This window comes from Oryctolagus cuniculus, chromosome 6, assembly GCF_051225735.1.
Source record: "Oryctolagus cuniculus isolate XC-2025 breed Fujian yellow rabbit chromosome 6, ASM5122573v1, whole genome shotgun sequence".
NCBI classification, from domain to species: domain Eukaryota; kingdom Metazoa; phylum Chordata; class Mammalia; order Lagomorpha; family Leporidae; genus Oryctolagus; species Oryctolagus cuniculus.
The window spans coordinates 25,457,316-25,473,685 of record NC_142872.1 but is presented as its reverse complement, the minus strand read 5'-3'; the positions used below and the strand labels follow the sequence as shown (position 1 = coordinate 25,473,685).

At 59.5% G+C, this 16,370-nt stretch overlaps 1 protein-coding gene across 1 annotated transcript in view; it reads left to right on the top strand.

Annotated features, from left to right (window-relative positions):
* TRPC7 (transient receptor potential cation channel subfamily C member 7) overlaps window positions 1–5,619 on the top strand; it is a 131,898-nt gene extending 126,279 nt beyond the window's left edge. The window contains exons 11-12 of the mRNA XM_070076125.2: window positions 3,218–3,293; window positions 5,314–5,619. Coding sequence (XP_069932226.1) covers window positions 3,218–3,293; window positions 5,314–5,483 — 246 coding nt within the window. The 3' untranslated portion in view covers window positions 5,484–5,619. The remainder of the gene's footprint in view (window positions 1–3,217; window positions 3,294–5,313) is intronic.
* The last annotated feature ends 10,751 nt before the right edge of the window (window positions 5,620–16,370 follow it).

The window sequence follows — 16,370 nt, the reverse complement described above, 5'->3', positions numbered from 1 at the left end:
TGACCTGTCCAAGGTCAGCCGTGCCAGCTGATGAGAGTAGGGGTGCAGGGGTTAGCAGACTCTACACCCCATCTCTGACAGTTGTCTCTAAACCACAGACCCCAGGCACCTGTCATTCACAGCAGCCACCTCGTCCCCAGAACCCAGTGGGGAGGGCTCTTTTCCACCCTCCGTGGAGCCTCTGCTGCAGAGCAAGGCAACTGGAGGGGACAGATGGCCCTGCCTCCTTCCCCCACTCTGGTGTCTGCTAAACCCGGTTCAACCAGTGACTCGCCATGGGCTCCATCTGCCCACTCTCCCAGTGTTCCTCAATTCCCTTTCCCCGGTGGCAGCATGGTTCCCTCTGGATCCTATCTCGCTGGCCATCTTGAGCAGTCAGCAGGAGTTCTCCTCGGCTGGGTCCTCTTGCCTGTAGCAAGCCCTCTCTCTTCCCCTGCACTGGCTGCAGCCCGAGGCCTCCTCCCTGGTGTGGACCCACGTGACCTCTACTCCCACCTGCCGCACACCTCACGATCCTCCATGCGAGTATTCTTTTGCTGGGTGACCTTGCAGAGCGTAGTCATCTCCAGTCCTTGCTGAGTGCGCGGGGACAGAGCTGGAGGAGTTGTCGCCACCAGGGCCACAGTAGCATGAGGAAAGTTTATCATCTCCATGAACCGGAGAACTCTGTGGAGGGGAGCAAGCCGAGGTGGGACACTCATCCAGGGAGCTTGCTGTTTCCCGTTGGAATGAAGGAGCGCAGGCTTCGATGCCCATCCTTTCTGGGAACGGACGGCCGCTGTGGCATCCACATGAAATAGAGCCCGGGGCTTTGCAGCCCCTGCAGACCTCCTGGCGGCAGCACGGGCATCTTGGCCTTGCAGATCCTAGCCTGTCTAACGTGCATGCACCAGTCAGAAGCAAGAGCCCTAGGAGAGCTTGATGTTGCTAAGAACCAGCCGGCGGCCACGCTGCTCTCCCTGCTGCCTTTACAGTGAACTGGGGAGGGCGGCCAGTCAGGGTCCCTGTACTTCTTCAGCTCATCCGATTCTGCTTCCACCGGAAGCACCTATGAGCGTGATGCGCGCTGAGGGTTTGACCGTGAATGAGCACCGAGTCTGCAGAACCCTAGCTCCGTGCAAGCATCCAGTGGTCCAGAGTGGGCCATGAGCCCTGGTGCCAATGCCATGCCAGTGGCCCCCTTCCCCCAGCAGGGACCACCCTGTGAGGTCTAGCGAGGCTTCCTCCTGCGTGCACACAAAGACTTGGTACCAGAAGGGGCTCGAATCTTCTCTTGACTGATGGGAGCCGGGGGCTGAGTACTGCATCTCGTGCCCTTACCACATGCACCCAGCTTTTCTCAGAAGCTGTAGAAACCCCAGCTTTGGTTTCCACCTTGGTTAAGTCCCAAACCTGCCACTTCTTGGCTGTGTGACCTTGGAGAAGTCAGCTCCCTCTCTGAGCCTAACAGCTGCCCTCTCACTCTGATTCTGGGAGGCCTGGATGAGACCATTTTTTGTGACTGAGGCTAACAGGGCCCTGCCCTTCAGGCAGCATTCAATGCTTTGTGTCTTTGCTTCTTTTCCTGGAGGAGGCTGGTGAGCAGGATCTCACCTATTCAGAACACGTGGGGCTTGAGGGGCACATTCTGCACTTGGGGTAAACGCTGCCGGCTATTTTTACTCTAGTTGCTCAGGAACACAGGGAGCACAGTAGGCAGGAGACACTGGGATTGCGGCTGCCACTGGGAACGGTTCCGCCCAGCACTGGTTCCCCATCCGCCTCCGGCGCTCAGTACACCGTACACCCTCAGGGTTGGGACTCGCTCACTGACAAAGCCCCAGACTCCTCATTCTTGAGGTTTTCTCTGAAGAGGCGGCACAATGAAGCTAGATCGCTTTAACCTGTGCCATGCTGAAAGTTTGCAGAGGAAGAACACACCCGAGTTCCTTACACAGTGACAAGGGCAGAGATTTAGATACGGGGGCTGGGGCGGCGGGGGCTTCGACCCTGAGGACGCTTTGGTTTTGTTTTTACAACTCAAAGTGAAAACAGCGCCAGGCGTCCTGGAACGCTCTGTGCCCATCCGACCCGGACAGTCCGCGTCATCGGCCAGCAGAACGCCCACGGAGGCTCTAGCACTCATCTGGCCATGCCCAGGCCTCCCTGAGAAGGAGCAGCTCGAAGGCAGCTTGCTGCTGTCCCGCGGGAAGTCAGACGGCAGCACAGAGCCAGGGGTCCGGGAGCGAGGGGTGCAGCTCAGGGCTGAGCACCTTCGCACAAACCCGGGAGTCGTGGAAGCACAGGCTAGAGCCGGCTCCTGGGTGCGGTCCGTGAGCCCCCCCGGTTCCGTCCTAGGCATCCAGGCCCTTGCCCCTTTTTTGTCTTGAACCCGACTAGTCAGAGAGAACTGAGCAGGCCGCTCAACTTCACGCACCAAATCAAGGATCCCTGTGGGTTCTTCCAAGTGCAAAAGGCTCTACTCCGTCCTCAGGTGCTAGCAACGGGCAGGCCCAGGGAGCAGGGAAATCCACCCTCTCGTCCCCGTTGCTCAGCTCTCAGCGAGTCAGCAGGCCCAGCCAGCAGACACTTTTAACCCGTGTGATTTCACAGGAACCCTGGAACGAGGAGCTGGCAAAATCCAAAGTTCAGCTCCTGTAGTCGCTCTTACACTTGGCTGTATTCTTGGCATGTGCTGCGTGTTTATTCCTGCCTCGTTTGCTTAAAGAGCACAGCTTCTGCGCAATAAATAGAACCACCTTCTCCAGCATGGCCGGAAGTGCGGTGCCAGGCCTGAGGGGTTTCGTGGGAAGCGGCATCTCCGGCAGCTTCCAGAGGCCACCCTCTGCACCCCACCCCCAGGCTGCAGGCGCTGCTGCTTCTAGTGGGAATTTTCCGAGAAGCAGGGCCTGATTTCTGCAGATGTCCACTCACGGGCAGTGCACCTGCCGGCCATCACCTCCAAGGGATGCAGCTGTGTCGGACTGGCTGGCTGAGACCTCCCCAGGGTGGAGCAGGGCCATGGTCCCAGATGACTCATATCCCCACCCTCCATCAGCTTGGCTCAGGACAGGTGTTCTGGTCTTAACCCCAGTGTTAGGTGGACACCGGCTCCTGGGCGGAGGGGTTGGTAAGCAGCCAGGCTGGTCAGGCTACCCCTGCAGAGGGCGCCACAGGGGGAGGCAGCGTGGCACTGCCCGGGCCAGGCTTCTGTGATCCTCTCTCCTTCACGTTTCAGAAAATCATGAAACGCCTCATCAAAAGGTACGTCCTGAAGGCCCAAGTGGACAGAGAAAATGACGAGGTCAACGAAGGTGAGTGGCCAGTGCCCGCAGCATCCGCTCTGTGGCCTGGGCATCAGACGGGGTCTCGGGGCGTGGAGGTCCCGGTGGTCCCAGTGTTGCTGGGAGACCGCATCGTTCAGCCTCCCCTCATTCTAACGCCCCTAAGAGGCTTCTGGCTCCGGCACCCGCTCTGCCTCCCCGCGGTGGGGGTGGGGACAGCCCTGTCTGTGGGCCCCGCTCCCTCTCCAGGCATGGCCATGGGATTCAGTCACACAGCCTCCACCTTGGCGACCTAACCAGATCACCATGAACCCAGGACTAGGGGGCGCCAGTGAGCTCGTGAGTTCAGCAGACAGTTCTTGTTCCAACCACAGCAGGCAGCAGGCAGTTTCCGCGCCCACGCGGGCGTCCACACAATGTAGGGTTGTGGGCCTGCAGTCTCCGTTTTCCTGGCCGGCAGCCTCCAGGGCTGCCCTGGCCTGGACCACACCTCAGAGCCTGCAGCCCACTGCTCCTGCCACCCCGCCTCGCTTGCCTGGGCCTCCCACCGCTCCGCCCCGCTCTGCCGCCTTCCTCCTCTACTTCCGAGGATTCCGGGGTTAGCCTGGGCCCACCAGATGACCCAGAATGGCCACCTTGCTCGCTGATGTCGCCACTCTAGCAGGTGGATCGCCAGTCAGCAGGATGTGGACCCACTGCACAGGGGGACACACAACGTGGCTGCCACAGTGACAGCCATTCTGAGTCGGCCTTGTGTCCCAGAATCCCGTGCCCCCCCGCGCCCCATGGACGCACATGCAGAGGGCAGGCGGCTCACTGCCTGTGGGTCTGCCCTTGGCTCGGCCCCCTGTCTGCGGCTGTGACAGCCAGCAGCGTGTCTCAGGGTGCTGACCACCTCCAAGCCGGCTGTCAGAACTACAGACTCCAGACCTGACCACGGCCCTGGGGTGGGGGCTAGGGTCTGCACGGGGCTCCCACCTGGAGGGGACTCGGAGGCACCCTGAACGTCCAAAGGACATTATCTTCAAGGCCAGGGTGATTTTCAAGAGTGACTTCACCCCAGGCCGTTAATCTCCATCAGACACTGAGGGTAAATGTTCGCTACCTAGATAGGACCCCATCCTCATCTGTGTGGCCCCTGGGGCCGGAGCCTGGTGGGCCACCAGGTGGTCTTCCTCTGTGTCCCAGGGCACAGCCTGACGCTGCAGGTGGCCGAGTGGCAGTCATGGTCCCACCCCTGCTGCTGCGGCTCGCACATAAGACGCCTGGGTGTCCGCCCGCCAGCCTCAGGCGGTGTGTGACAGCAACTGAGGCAACTGTGGATGGGTATAGAAAAGTGAGAGACCAGGGTGCCGTGCCGCTTAACTGCCACCGTGAAACCGGGGCGCGGTGAAGCACCTGGTGCAAAGGAAATTGGGGTGTTTGCATCTGTCAGACGGATCCAACCGCGGCATTAAGTCTCTGCCTCTCACGTTCGAGCGGCATCCCTGAAAAGCAGCCCCAAATAGCACGTCCAGACAGCGGCCTCCGCCCCAGGCAGGCTCAGCAAGACGCTGCCGACCCCTCCTTGTGGTTCCTGGAAATGGTCCCCCTGCCCTGGGCTTCTGCCCACGTGGCTCCCGTGGCTCGCTGTGGTAGTCAAGCGTGACAGGCCCCGCTTGGCGGCCCCGTGCTGCAGAAGCAGGCAGCTCTGACGCCTGGCGCGGCGAGGCTGTGTGGCTGGGCTCCCTCCCGGGAGGCGGCCGGCTCCGAGGCTGCTCAGGCTCCTGGGGTTTCTCCCTCTCCCATAAATGCCAGCAGAGCACAGTCCTGAGGGTGCGACTCAGAGAGCGGGGATCCCACGAGCCCACCGTGAAACGTGTGCCGCCTCGCGGCTCTCAGGGAGCAGAGGGGCTGTGATGGACACCTCGCCCTCCCGAGGGCAGCGGGGCTGGCATCAAAACACAGCTCCCACGGCCTCACCTCCACCCCTGGGGGCTGCGTGCCCCCCGCACCCGAGGCCTGGGCCCCTTCCTGCTCACACTCAGCCAAATGCTGTCTGTCCTCGCAGGCGAGCTCAAGGAGATCAAGCAAGACATCTCCAGCCTGCGCTACGAGCTGCTGGAGGAGAAGTCGCAGGCCACCGGCGAGCTGGCGGATCTCATCCAGCAGCTCAGCGACAAGTTCGGCAAGAACCTGAACAAAGACCACCTCCGTGTCAACAAGGGCAAGGACATCTAGCAGCCCGCCGGCCCTGCGACTTCCACCAGCATTCCAGGCCAGGCTGCCCCCAGGACACAGGGGGACCCGCTGGCGACTCCTCGGGCCCAGCGGCCTACCTGGGCCCAGCAGTGGTGTCGGTCGAGGCCGTGGGGTAAGCCGAGCTGCCACACGAGGAGGGGACATGCCCGACACCGGTGAGACCTCCAGTCCCGACACAGTGGGCTGCGTCCCTGTGTCCACAGCAGGCAAAGGCCATCCTGGATGCACACACGTGCCCTCCCACCGCCCTGGGCCACAGCTCTGCGTGTCGGGGACGACCAAGACCTCATCCCATGCCCCTCCCCCACCCCACCCCCAAACCGCAGAACCGGGAGGTGACCTGTGACCTACTCTTAAGTGCCAGACGAGAACACAGATAGCCTAATAGCAACATAGTTCTATTTGTTTATAAAAAAAAGTTTAAAAATCCTAAATCAAAAATTGTACTGTAGGTAGTGCTGTTTAGAAAACAACACCAAATTCCAAATGATGTATTTTTACCTTTATTATCTTGTATTTACTATTTTTACCTAAAATGGAAAGAAATAAAAATTACCTCATCCTCTCCTGGGGAGACGCTGTGCCCTTTCTGGGAGTGACCTGGAAACCCTGGCCCTGAACACCCTGGAGAGGGGGCCACCCCACAGAGCCTGCAGCCAAGACCCCCAGCCAGTTGCTGGCCCCAGCCACCACCTCCAAGCCCCACCTCCTATCCCAAGTTCAAAAAGGTCAGGAAGAAGGCACAGGGATTCGGAGGGAGGTGAGAGGTCACCCTCCCCCACCCAGCCTTCCTGGAAAGCATCCTCCCCTGGGAATGGAGGGGCCCAGCTGTGGGTGGAGAAGTGGCCACCAGAGGGCGCCCGGTCCCAGACAATGCCACCATGCTCAGGTTAGAGACGCGACCACCCACCGTCACCCAGGAGTAATGCTGCCCAGATGAGCAGCAGGTCTGCACCCAGGGCTCCATGCCCCAGGCCAGGGGATGCCCAGCAGCCCTGGGAGGAGGGTCTTGGTGACAAATGCAGATGCCCTGGAGAGGAAAACAAGTACACGCGCGCACACACACACACACCCCTGCACGTGTGTGATGCTTGTATTTAGATGTATACCAGCCAGCCATCTTTAGAAAGCTCAGATCTAGGCACAGCCTTCAAATCGTTTGTGCCCCAAAATGAAATCTTTTAATTCCATTTTCCTACACATTTTCTCAAGTACCTTCGTATACCTCCAGGGGCACACATTTCTCCCTTACTGTGCTACAAGAACACAGCAGATCCGAGGAGGTGGCAGACAGAAGTGCAGCTGGTGCCAGCCCTGAGGGGGTAGGAGGGTTCCCACAAGCTAGGCACTCGGCCCAGCCCTCTGCTGCACAGGCATCCAGGTCCCGCGTCGCCAGATCTTCTCATATCTGGGGGCCCAGGGCCCAGAGCTGTGGCTCACCGCCCTGTGCGCAAACACAACAGAAGCAAGGCGTCCGCAGGGGCAGTGGGCAGGCCCCTGTGCACGGGTGTTGACCTGACTCTGGCCCAGGAGCTGTGCGCCTGGGGTCCGTGGGGGACCGTGGATGGATTTCCAAGAACATTCAAGTTCCCCAGTGCCCTTCCGAGGGTGTGCTTGTCCTTGTGCTGTTCTGCTCCGCAGAGATTACCTGGAGCGTGTCTCAGATACTCACCATCCCCCACCCCCACCCCCAGGCCTGCGGATGGATGCTGAGTGAATTCATCCGGCCAGCATCCGCTCAGCCCCTGGCCGAGTTCGGGGGCGGAGCTCAACGTGGCCAGCAGGGCTCCTTTTTCAGCCTGGCCTCCTCACACAGAGCTTGACACGCGTCGTGCAAGTGCACCAGCTGTAGCCAGCGTTTCTGGGAGATTTTCCTTCAGATCTCCCACTACCTTCCTCCGAATGCTGATAAAGTCATCTGCAACGCATTATTTAATTTCCCTATCTGCCTTCAACCAGAGACAGCTGGCAACCCCATTTTCAAACTGTGGGCACCCTTTTCCTATTAAACCTAAGTCTCAAATCTGCTCTTTGCAGAGATAAAGGAAAACAAGTCCCAGTGCGTAATTAAAAACCGGGCCAGAAAACTGGCACCATCCCTGAGGCTTTCGATTCCACGGCGGAGGGACAAGGTGGCCCAGGGACCCGTGCAGGGCTGCTGGGCAGATGGAGCAGGCAGGGCTGGCAGCCCCTCTGCTGGAGAGCTGTGCCGACGCCTGGAGACAACAGCTGGTGGAGCTCAGAGCCTGCAGCCGGGATGAGACGCGGGTGCTTTCCCAGGCACTGACACCCTCCCTCACCTCCCCGTCTCAGGGCGGTGCTGAAAGAGCAGGTAGGGAAAACAGCTCTTGGAGAAACCAAGCCAGAGGGTGGAGAATAGAAGCAGCGCAGGGCCTCAGGCCAGAGAGGGGAGGACATAGGGGACCCCGCCCACGTGTGCACACTGCCCCGAGGGCCCCTCCATGCCATCCCAACCACAGGTGTGCGCAGTGTCTGCTGGGGGAGCCCAGTGTGGTGGCTGGGTGTGCTTAATTCCCCGCTGGGGACTGGCACACGACAAGGAGGCGGCACCAATGGGCCTGAAAAATTCCAGGGGGTTAGCAAAACTGCAGGCCGCTGCCGCCGCCGCTGCCACCCCTCAGCCCAGGCGTGGCTGCACCTGCACCCCATCTCCCTCCCAGACACAGCCCAGAGGAGGCCTCGCCCCTTCCCCAGCACCGGTCACTGTGCTGGGGCTTGGGAGGGCAGCCCCTGGCCAGGCCTCTGGGGTAAGCAGCGGTTAGGCAGTGAGCTCTGCAGTCACAGATCCCCTTCCGATGGATCCCGCTAGGCCCCAGCAAATCCCCGAGTCTCCCCCGTTAGTGCTGAGAGCTGCTGCTCGAGTGCTCACACTGGAGAGACTGCAGCAGCAGCCTGCCCCCACCCAGGACCCGCTCCTGCCCTCCCTGAAAGGTACCAGGTCCCAGGACGAAACCCTGGCTGCCACCGCCAGGCCCAGGGAAGCCGTGACCACACGCCTTCATCCCTCCCCCTGCCCGGGAGCACTCAGTGTCTGGTGACCAGTCAGCGGGCCCTGGGCCCACCCCTCCTCCCAGGCTGATTGATGCCTGTGGGGAGGGCAGGGTTTGAGGGGCCCCTGAGGCCAGATGGCAAGGAGGTGGGATCTGCGCCCTGCTCATCCTCACTCTCCCCTACCCTCTAGCAGTGCGGATGCACCTGCGGGAAGGCACTCGTGCAAGCCGGCCAGGCATGGAACCCACCGCCCACCCTGGGCCCCCGATGCATAGCAAGCCCCTGCACCAACCTAACCTCATCCGCATCCTAGGAGCAGATCTGAGGATGTGTCACACTGTGGCAAATCCTACTAACTTTTTTTTTTCAGGTTTTTTTTTTTTTTTTTTTTTTTTTTTTTTTGACAGGCGGAGTGGACAGTGAGAGAGAGAGAGACAGAGAGAAAGGTCTTCCTTTGCCGTTGGTTCACCCTTCAATGGCCGCCGCAGCCGGCACACTGCGGCCAGCGCACCGCACTGATCCGAAGGCAGGAGCCAGGTGCTTCTCCTGGTCTCCCATGGGGTGCAGGGCCCAAGCACCTGGGCCATCCTCCACTGCACTCCCTGGCCACAGCAGAGAGCTGGCCTGGAAGGGGGGCAACCGGGACAGAATCTGGCGCCCCGACCGGGACTAGAACCTGGTGTGCCGGCGCCGCAAGGCAGAGGATTAGCCTAGTGAGTCGCGGCACCGGCCTAAATCCTACTAACTTTTTAAAAATATTTATTTGAAAGGCACAGTGGAGGCCAGCACTAGGCTAAGCTCTACCTGCTGTGCCGGCATCCCACATAGTTTATGTCTTGACTGCTCCTCTTCCAGTCCGGATCTCTGCTTATGGCCTGGAAAAGCAGCAGAAGATGGCCCAAGTACTTGGACACCTGTGCCCATGTGGGAGACCAGGAAGAAGCTCCCGGCTCCTGGCTTTGGCTTGGCCCAACCCCAGCCACTGCGACCATTTGGAGAGTGAACCAGCAGATGGAGGGCCCACCTCCCCCACTTCCCTCTGTCTCTAATTCTGCCCTTCAAATAAATAAAATAAATCTTAAAGAGAGACAGAAAGGCACAGCTGTGTTTATGTATGGGGAGGGTGGGGGGATCTTCTATCAGCGGGTTCGCTCCCCAAATGGCTGCAACTGTCAGGTTAGGCCAGACTGAAGCCAGGAACCAAGAACTCCATCTGGGTCTCCCACATAGGTACAGAGACCCAAACACTTGGACATCTTCTGCTGCTTTCCCAGGTACATTAGCAGGAAGCTGGATTGGAAAAGGCAGCAGCCTAGGACTTGAACTGGAGCTTCAATACTGAATGCAAGCAGCAGCTTAATGCATTGCGCCATGGCACCAGCCCCAACCTACCAACATCAGCCCCACACAGCACCAGCCCCAACCTACCAACATCAGCCCCACACAGCACCAGCCCCAACCTACAACATCAGCCCACACTGCACCACAGCCCCAGCCCCAACTACCAACATCAGCCCCAGTACTGCTCCTCTGCTTCCCCAGGCCAGCGGGCGGCAAGGACACCTGTGCACTCTGCTTCGTGGGGAGTGGCAGAGAAAGAAGGGGTGACAGGTGAGGACTCTGCCTTTTGAAGGCCCGGGCCTTTTGCCAAGAGGCCAACAGAGTAAAGACGGAGCAGCTTGGGAGAAATGTGGTCTGGGAGCACGGCACAACGCGGGGTCCCTGGGGCTGGGACAGAGAGACATGCAGGGAAGGCCATGAGCTCAAGAGGTGCCAAGGTGGCCACAGACGGGGCTGGGCCCCAGGGTCCCGCATCCCAGCAAAAGGGTCTGGTGGGAGCGGCGCCCCCACACCCATAGCAGTTGCCAGGATGAGCTGAAGGCAAGCCCCACCCACACCTCCTGGCAGCCCCTGCCCTGCCCATGGGAAGGGACGCACAGGAAGAGGGGTGGAGCCTCAGCCTCCCCAGCTGGGATGGGGCAAAGTGTTCTCTGGCGACCATGAGCTTACAAAGTGCTGGCCGCAGGCCCACAGAGTGCCTGAGTCAGAAGACAGGGTCCCCGCGCCTGCACGTGGTGGCATCAGCTGCACCACTCACAGGCCCCTGTGCGCTGGGGCAGCTGACAGGGGAAGGCTGCATGCTGGGCAGCAGGCCCCGCGCCCCTGCCCCATCCAGCCAACAGACAGCACATCGGGGAAGCAGAAAGCAAGGAAGGCAACTTGAACCTGCAGACAAACCCTCCCAGAATGCTCGGGTCCACGCACGCACAGGGCACACAACACTCTGCACCTGCCACAGAGGAGAGCAGAAAGGTGGCAGGTGCAGAGGCCAAGGGCGGGAGGAGGACGGGAGGTAAGGAGCATAGAGGTCTGGACTGGCTGGGAACAGGTCCCACCCGACCCCAAACACAGGCCAGCACCTAAGCCCGCAACAGCCAAGCAGAGAACCAGAGCCAATCGTGCAGCTTCCTAGGCTGCCAGATGCAGCCTCTTTGAGTAGGGCTGCTGGATGGCAGAGCGCAGCGCTGGGTCACCTGTGGACGCCTCCCTGCCACACGGAAGCGGCCAGCCAATGAAGTCGGTCAGGGAAAGCAACAGGCGGAAGTAAAGAAGTGGGGCGTATGCCAGGGGCAGTGGCTGGGACCTGGCTCTGCCACCTGCTTCCTGGAGCTCATCCTTGGATCTGGTGGCTCCTTCCAGAAGCAAATCCATCACCCATCGTGTTCGTGCCGGTTTGCATGGGGGTCTGTTGTTTGCGGATGAACACGCAAACCCGTGGGACTGGGTTTGAGCTTCTGGGGTTTGCAGGCGCAAGGGCCAGAAACTGCCAGGACTGCTGTTCCTGAGATGCGGTCAGATTCTCGATCATGGGTGCTGGCCAGCAGCTGGGCCACGCTACTGTAGAGAGAGCCTGCCTCTGTGTCGTGAGGTACAGCTGGGCTGCTCTGGGGCCCAGGGGGCATCTGCCCTGGAGACCAGGAGAGGGGGTCTTCCTGCTGTGCCCAGGCTCCCGTTTTGGACAGATGCAGAATTGGCTTGTGGAGCATCTCTGGGAAATCAGTAGTCCAGTGAGGCATCTCTCAACAGCCAAGGACACAGCAGGTCACAGGGAGGCCAGTGCGGGGTGGGGGGTGGGGGGGAGGCAGGACGAGAGGACCAAGGCAGCCAGCAGGGTAACCACAATTATCAAAATACAACTAATATTGGGTCTGGGGCCCTCTGAGCATGGAACCCTGAGGGCCGCGGGACCCGAGCAGCTGTGGCACTGACACGGAGAGTCTTCCGACTGGTGATGTCAGCAGAAGGGCCGTGGCCAGCAGATCTGAGCGCGGATGAGAAGTGGCTCCCGGGATCATTCCAAGGATAGAACAGAACAGCGCCCCAGGGTGTCCTGCTGACTCCAGTCAATCACAGGATGGACACTGGAGCAGCCCCTGGTGTCTTCCCCAGCTGCAGAGCCAAGCCCTTCTGCAGGTGCGCACTCTGCCCACGAGCCGAGGCTGGCTTTGCAGACACGGGCTCCCGTCACGACGCTCACGGCACTGTCGCTGTCTGTCACCAGCAGTGTGAGCAGAATGTATATTCCAGGCTCCCGCAGAGGCCAAGGGCGTGTCTCCTCCTGATAGCTCTGCTTCAAAGACACGCAGATGTTTTCGCTTGTCCTGGAACTTCTGAGCCCGTCTGTCCCCAAGCACTGCTCAGAGGTGATTTCCATTGCGCAGGCTGCGGGAAGGACAGTGTTGACGGATCAGTATTCCCGTCACTCTGGACAGGTTTCCAATTTTTCTCTCAAAACGTAGAAACACCATTTTCCTAACTCTGAAAGACCTTGCAGCCTGTGCGCCCCTGCATATAGAAGACATGAAAAGTTCAGCCGGAGGGGGTGACAGCAGGGACTTCCTGGAAAAGGGAGCTAACAGTCTGATACAAGAACACAGGTGTGTGGGGAAACCAAACCACAGGATGGACACCCCCACCGCCCCCAGCACGAGTGGGCACCTACCCTTGGGGTCTTGGAGCAGGTGCTCAGTGATGCTAAAGACCAGGGGTAGGTACCTGGCACAGCATTTTAGGTATCACTTGTGATGTCTGCATCCCATGGAGGAGTGCCTGGGACGAGTCCTGGCTCGCTTCCTGCTGATGTGCACACTAGGAGGCCCCAGGTGATCCCTCAAGTACTTTGGTCCCTGCCACCCACATGGGAGATTGAATTATGGGCTCCTGGCTTCACCCTGGCTCAGCCCTGGCTTCTTGAGGAATGAACCAGCAGATGGAACATCTTTGTTTCTCTCTTTCAAAATAAAATGAAAACAAAACAAAAAAAAAGTTTTCAATATATTTATTTGAAAGTCACAGTTACAGAGAGAGAGGGAGAGATACAAAGAGAGAGGTATCTTCCATCTGCTGGTTCACTCCTCAGATGGCTGCAACGGCCAGGGCTGGGCCAGGCCAAGGCCAGGAGCCTAGAGCTTCCTCCAGGTTTCCCACTGGGGTGCAAGGAGCCAAGCACTTGGGTCATCTTCCACTGCTTTCCCATGCACATCAGCAGAGAGCTGGATCAGAAGTGGAACAGCCAGGACATGAACCAGTACCCATACGGGATGTTGAGGAGGGGGATTTAGGGGCCAGAACAAGGGGCCCAGGCACAGGGGTTGAGGAGGAGAAAGGGGGGCAGGGTGCCACAGCTGCTCCCTCGTGGGCTCCCTGGTGGCAGAGGCCTGGAGGCCATCCAACGAGATGTGGAGGGGACATCCATGGCTTCATCTGTAGTGCAGGGACTGCCAAGGCCTCTGTGGAGGCCACACCAGACATCATTGAGGCCCAGGCAACACCCCTACCACAGCGGGAATGCCATATAGGAACCGCCAACAGCCAGGCCTCAGCGCCTCTGCCTTAGCAGCTATGCCCACCCAGGGGCATAAACAACCACAGACACAGAGCAGCGAGGCTGGGTCTGTGTAGCCCCCACCACAGGCCTCCACGCACAGGGAAGGGCAGCAGCACTGGGCCACAGCTGAAAGACATGCAGTGTTCTGGGCCAGAGGCTCCACTTCCCCTGCACGCACGAATCACAGCTGCCAAGCTGTGCTGTGGAACACATGGGGCCTTTGTAACAGAGAAGGGTAACCTTGTCAGGCTGAACTACGGCACCCACAGCCTTGTGCACTCCCCTCCCACGGTGACAGCCAGGCCTGGTCATGTGACTTGCTTTAGCCAATGGGGCACCAGCAAGGGTACCACAAGCAACCACTTGATAAGCACATGCCCACTGGGACCTGTCTACAGCAAGCGGCCGCCATGTTGGAAGGGAGCTCAGATGGACTGCTGACTGGTAGGGGTCCCAAACTTTCCAGACTTAGAGAAGCTCTCAGCAGAGTGCAGCTGCCTGTGGAGCAGAAGAACTTCCCTGCTAAGCCTTGTCAACCACAGAATCATGAGGAATAATGAAGTGTTACTGCTTTAGGCCTCTGCAAGATAATCCAGGAACTTCTCAGACCATCCTCAGCCCTTCTATAGGAGGGTAATCTCACTCGTTCATCCCAAAAGGGTGGTCTGCTGCTGAATTATAAGGCCTGGGGCCTCAAGGAACAGTACCCTATGAACGCAAGTCAGCAGGTGTTAATGGAACCCAGCTCGACTGTGCTCTACTTAGCAAGAAGCCATGCTTCTAGAATCCAGTAGAACCCACTCCACCCCCCAAAATGAGCAGATGAGCAAGAAGAACGCAGCCAGGAAGCTGTCCACCTCAGCTCCTATGGGGGACTGCCTAAGACAGAACAATGGAACTGGAAGTTAAGTTTGATTGCACATAATTTTGAAATCCATAGAGTTTCACATTTTCCATGAACTTTTTGATGATCTCTCAGACACTGCAATGAGCCCAAGATGGGAAGGCCCCTAAGGAGGCCAGCTCTGAGAAGGTTACAGTCTCACAGCAGAAAAAGGACACGAGCCTGGGAATGGGAAGGCAGAGCACTTCCAGGAGAGCGGAGGGCACCACGGAAGAGATGCCGCTCAGGAACAGCGCCCAGTGCCCAGTGCACAATGGTAACAGATGCCGAAGAGGCCCAGTCTCACTGCTCTCTGTGCACTGTCACAGCCCTCAGCTCTTCCAATTAAAGCAACCTCACCAGGTAGGCAGGGCAGGACACAGGACCCCCTTCAAAGAGCTTAAGGAGAGCAGGGGTCCCACTGAGTGGGGTACCCCATGAAATTCAACCCCAGGGGCCCATGGACTGCACTGGGTGCAGAGTGGGGGCCAATGAACAGAACCGAAAGGGAGGAATGCCCCGGGCAGGACGACCAGTGTGGAAAGGCGGGCCCTGCTAGGTGGCGTTCTTCGCGGGGTCTCTCTCAGTGTGGCCCTGGGACGTCCTCCTCCAGGATCCCGAGATGCATGTTGCTAAGCAGATCACAGACGGAAGGGGAGAGCTGGGCGCCAGTATTTCTGTGCTCCCAGGCCACTGCTCTCAAATGCAGGGCTCAGAGATCCCTTGTTAGGAGCCCGCTCACCGCTGGGTGACAGAAATGGGCCTGGCCCAGGGTTCCGGTTCCCTGTGCTTCTCTGGGGCAGACATGACCCGGTTCGGAAGTTCTGTGTAGGATTTGGGAATGCAGAAAAGTGAGGGGGGCGGGGTAAGGCACTGGAGGCATGAGCAGAAGCTGCCCACCCCCAGCTGCAGATCCCTAATTAGACGGCATGGTGGCTAAGTGAAGACGGTGGCAACCGTGAAGGAGGGTTTGAGGTGCTAACATCCCCATGGATGGCCGAGCCTGGGCCTCCGGTTCTCAGAGTGACCCCGCACTCTGTCCTGGGACCCAAGGACTCTCCTAGAGTCAGACACGAGGCCGCCTAGGGGAGGGGAGGCCTTGTCCCCCTGTGGCAGGCAAGAAGGCAGGAGGGAGAGCTCCAGCCAGGCTGAAGGGGAGGGGGAGAGGGAGAGAGAGAGGGAGAGCGGGAAAGGGAAGAGGAAGGGAGAGAGGAAGGGGGAGAGGAGGGAGAGAGAGGGAGAGGGAGAAGGGGGGAGAGAGGGAGAGAGAGGAAGAGAGGGAGAGAGAGAGGGGAGAGAAAGGGATGAGAGAGGAGGAGGGAGAGAGAGAGGGAGAGAGGGAGGGGGAGAGGGGAGAGAGAGGGAGGGAGGGAAAGAGAGGGAGGGGGCGAGGGGAGAGAGGGGGAGGGGAAAGAGGGGGGGAAGAGAAGGAGAGGAGAGAGGGAGAGGAGGGGGGGAGAGAAGGAGAGAAAGACGGAGGGAGAGAGAGGGAGGGGGAGAGAGGGAGGGGGAGAGAGTGGGGGTGGAGGGAAAGAGAGGGAGAGAGAGAGGATGCAGGTCCTCTTCCCACCACAGGGAGGGAAAGCAGGGCGGGCAGCTCCTGATGTCTGAGGTGTACCTCTTATTCCTGTCCCCCTTCCCCGCCCCGTGCCTGGACCGGAGTGGAGAGGGGCTGCTCCAGTGTGTCCGTGATTAGCCGCAGGTAATTCGCTAATAATCAGCCTGCTCTCCCCCCACCCGCTGAAGCTCCCGCAGGCCTCCCTCCCGCTTCTATTTTCATCCCGGCCCCTCCTGGTGGGGAGCCCTTAAAGGGACCCACGATCTTTTCCCTTCCATATGATCCTACAGGGGCCCCGGGCCTCTCCTGGGCTGTGACAGCGAGGGGGGCTCTCCACACGCAGGGTCCTGGGGCCCAGGAGCAGAGCCTGAGAAAGGGCCATACTTCAGGAGCTTGGATGGGCCAAGGCCAGCTGAGCCCACCAGGCCCTCCCGCCTGGGGCAGGGACCTCATCTCCCAAAGCCGCTCCTCCTCCAGGCTGTCTGTGTCTGCCAGTGCCTATGGGGTAGACAGGAAATGCCCCTT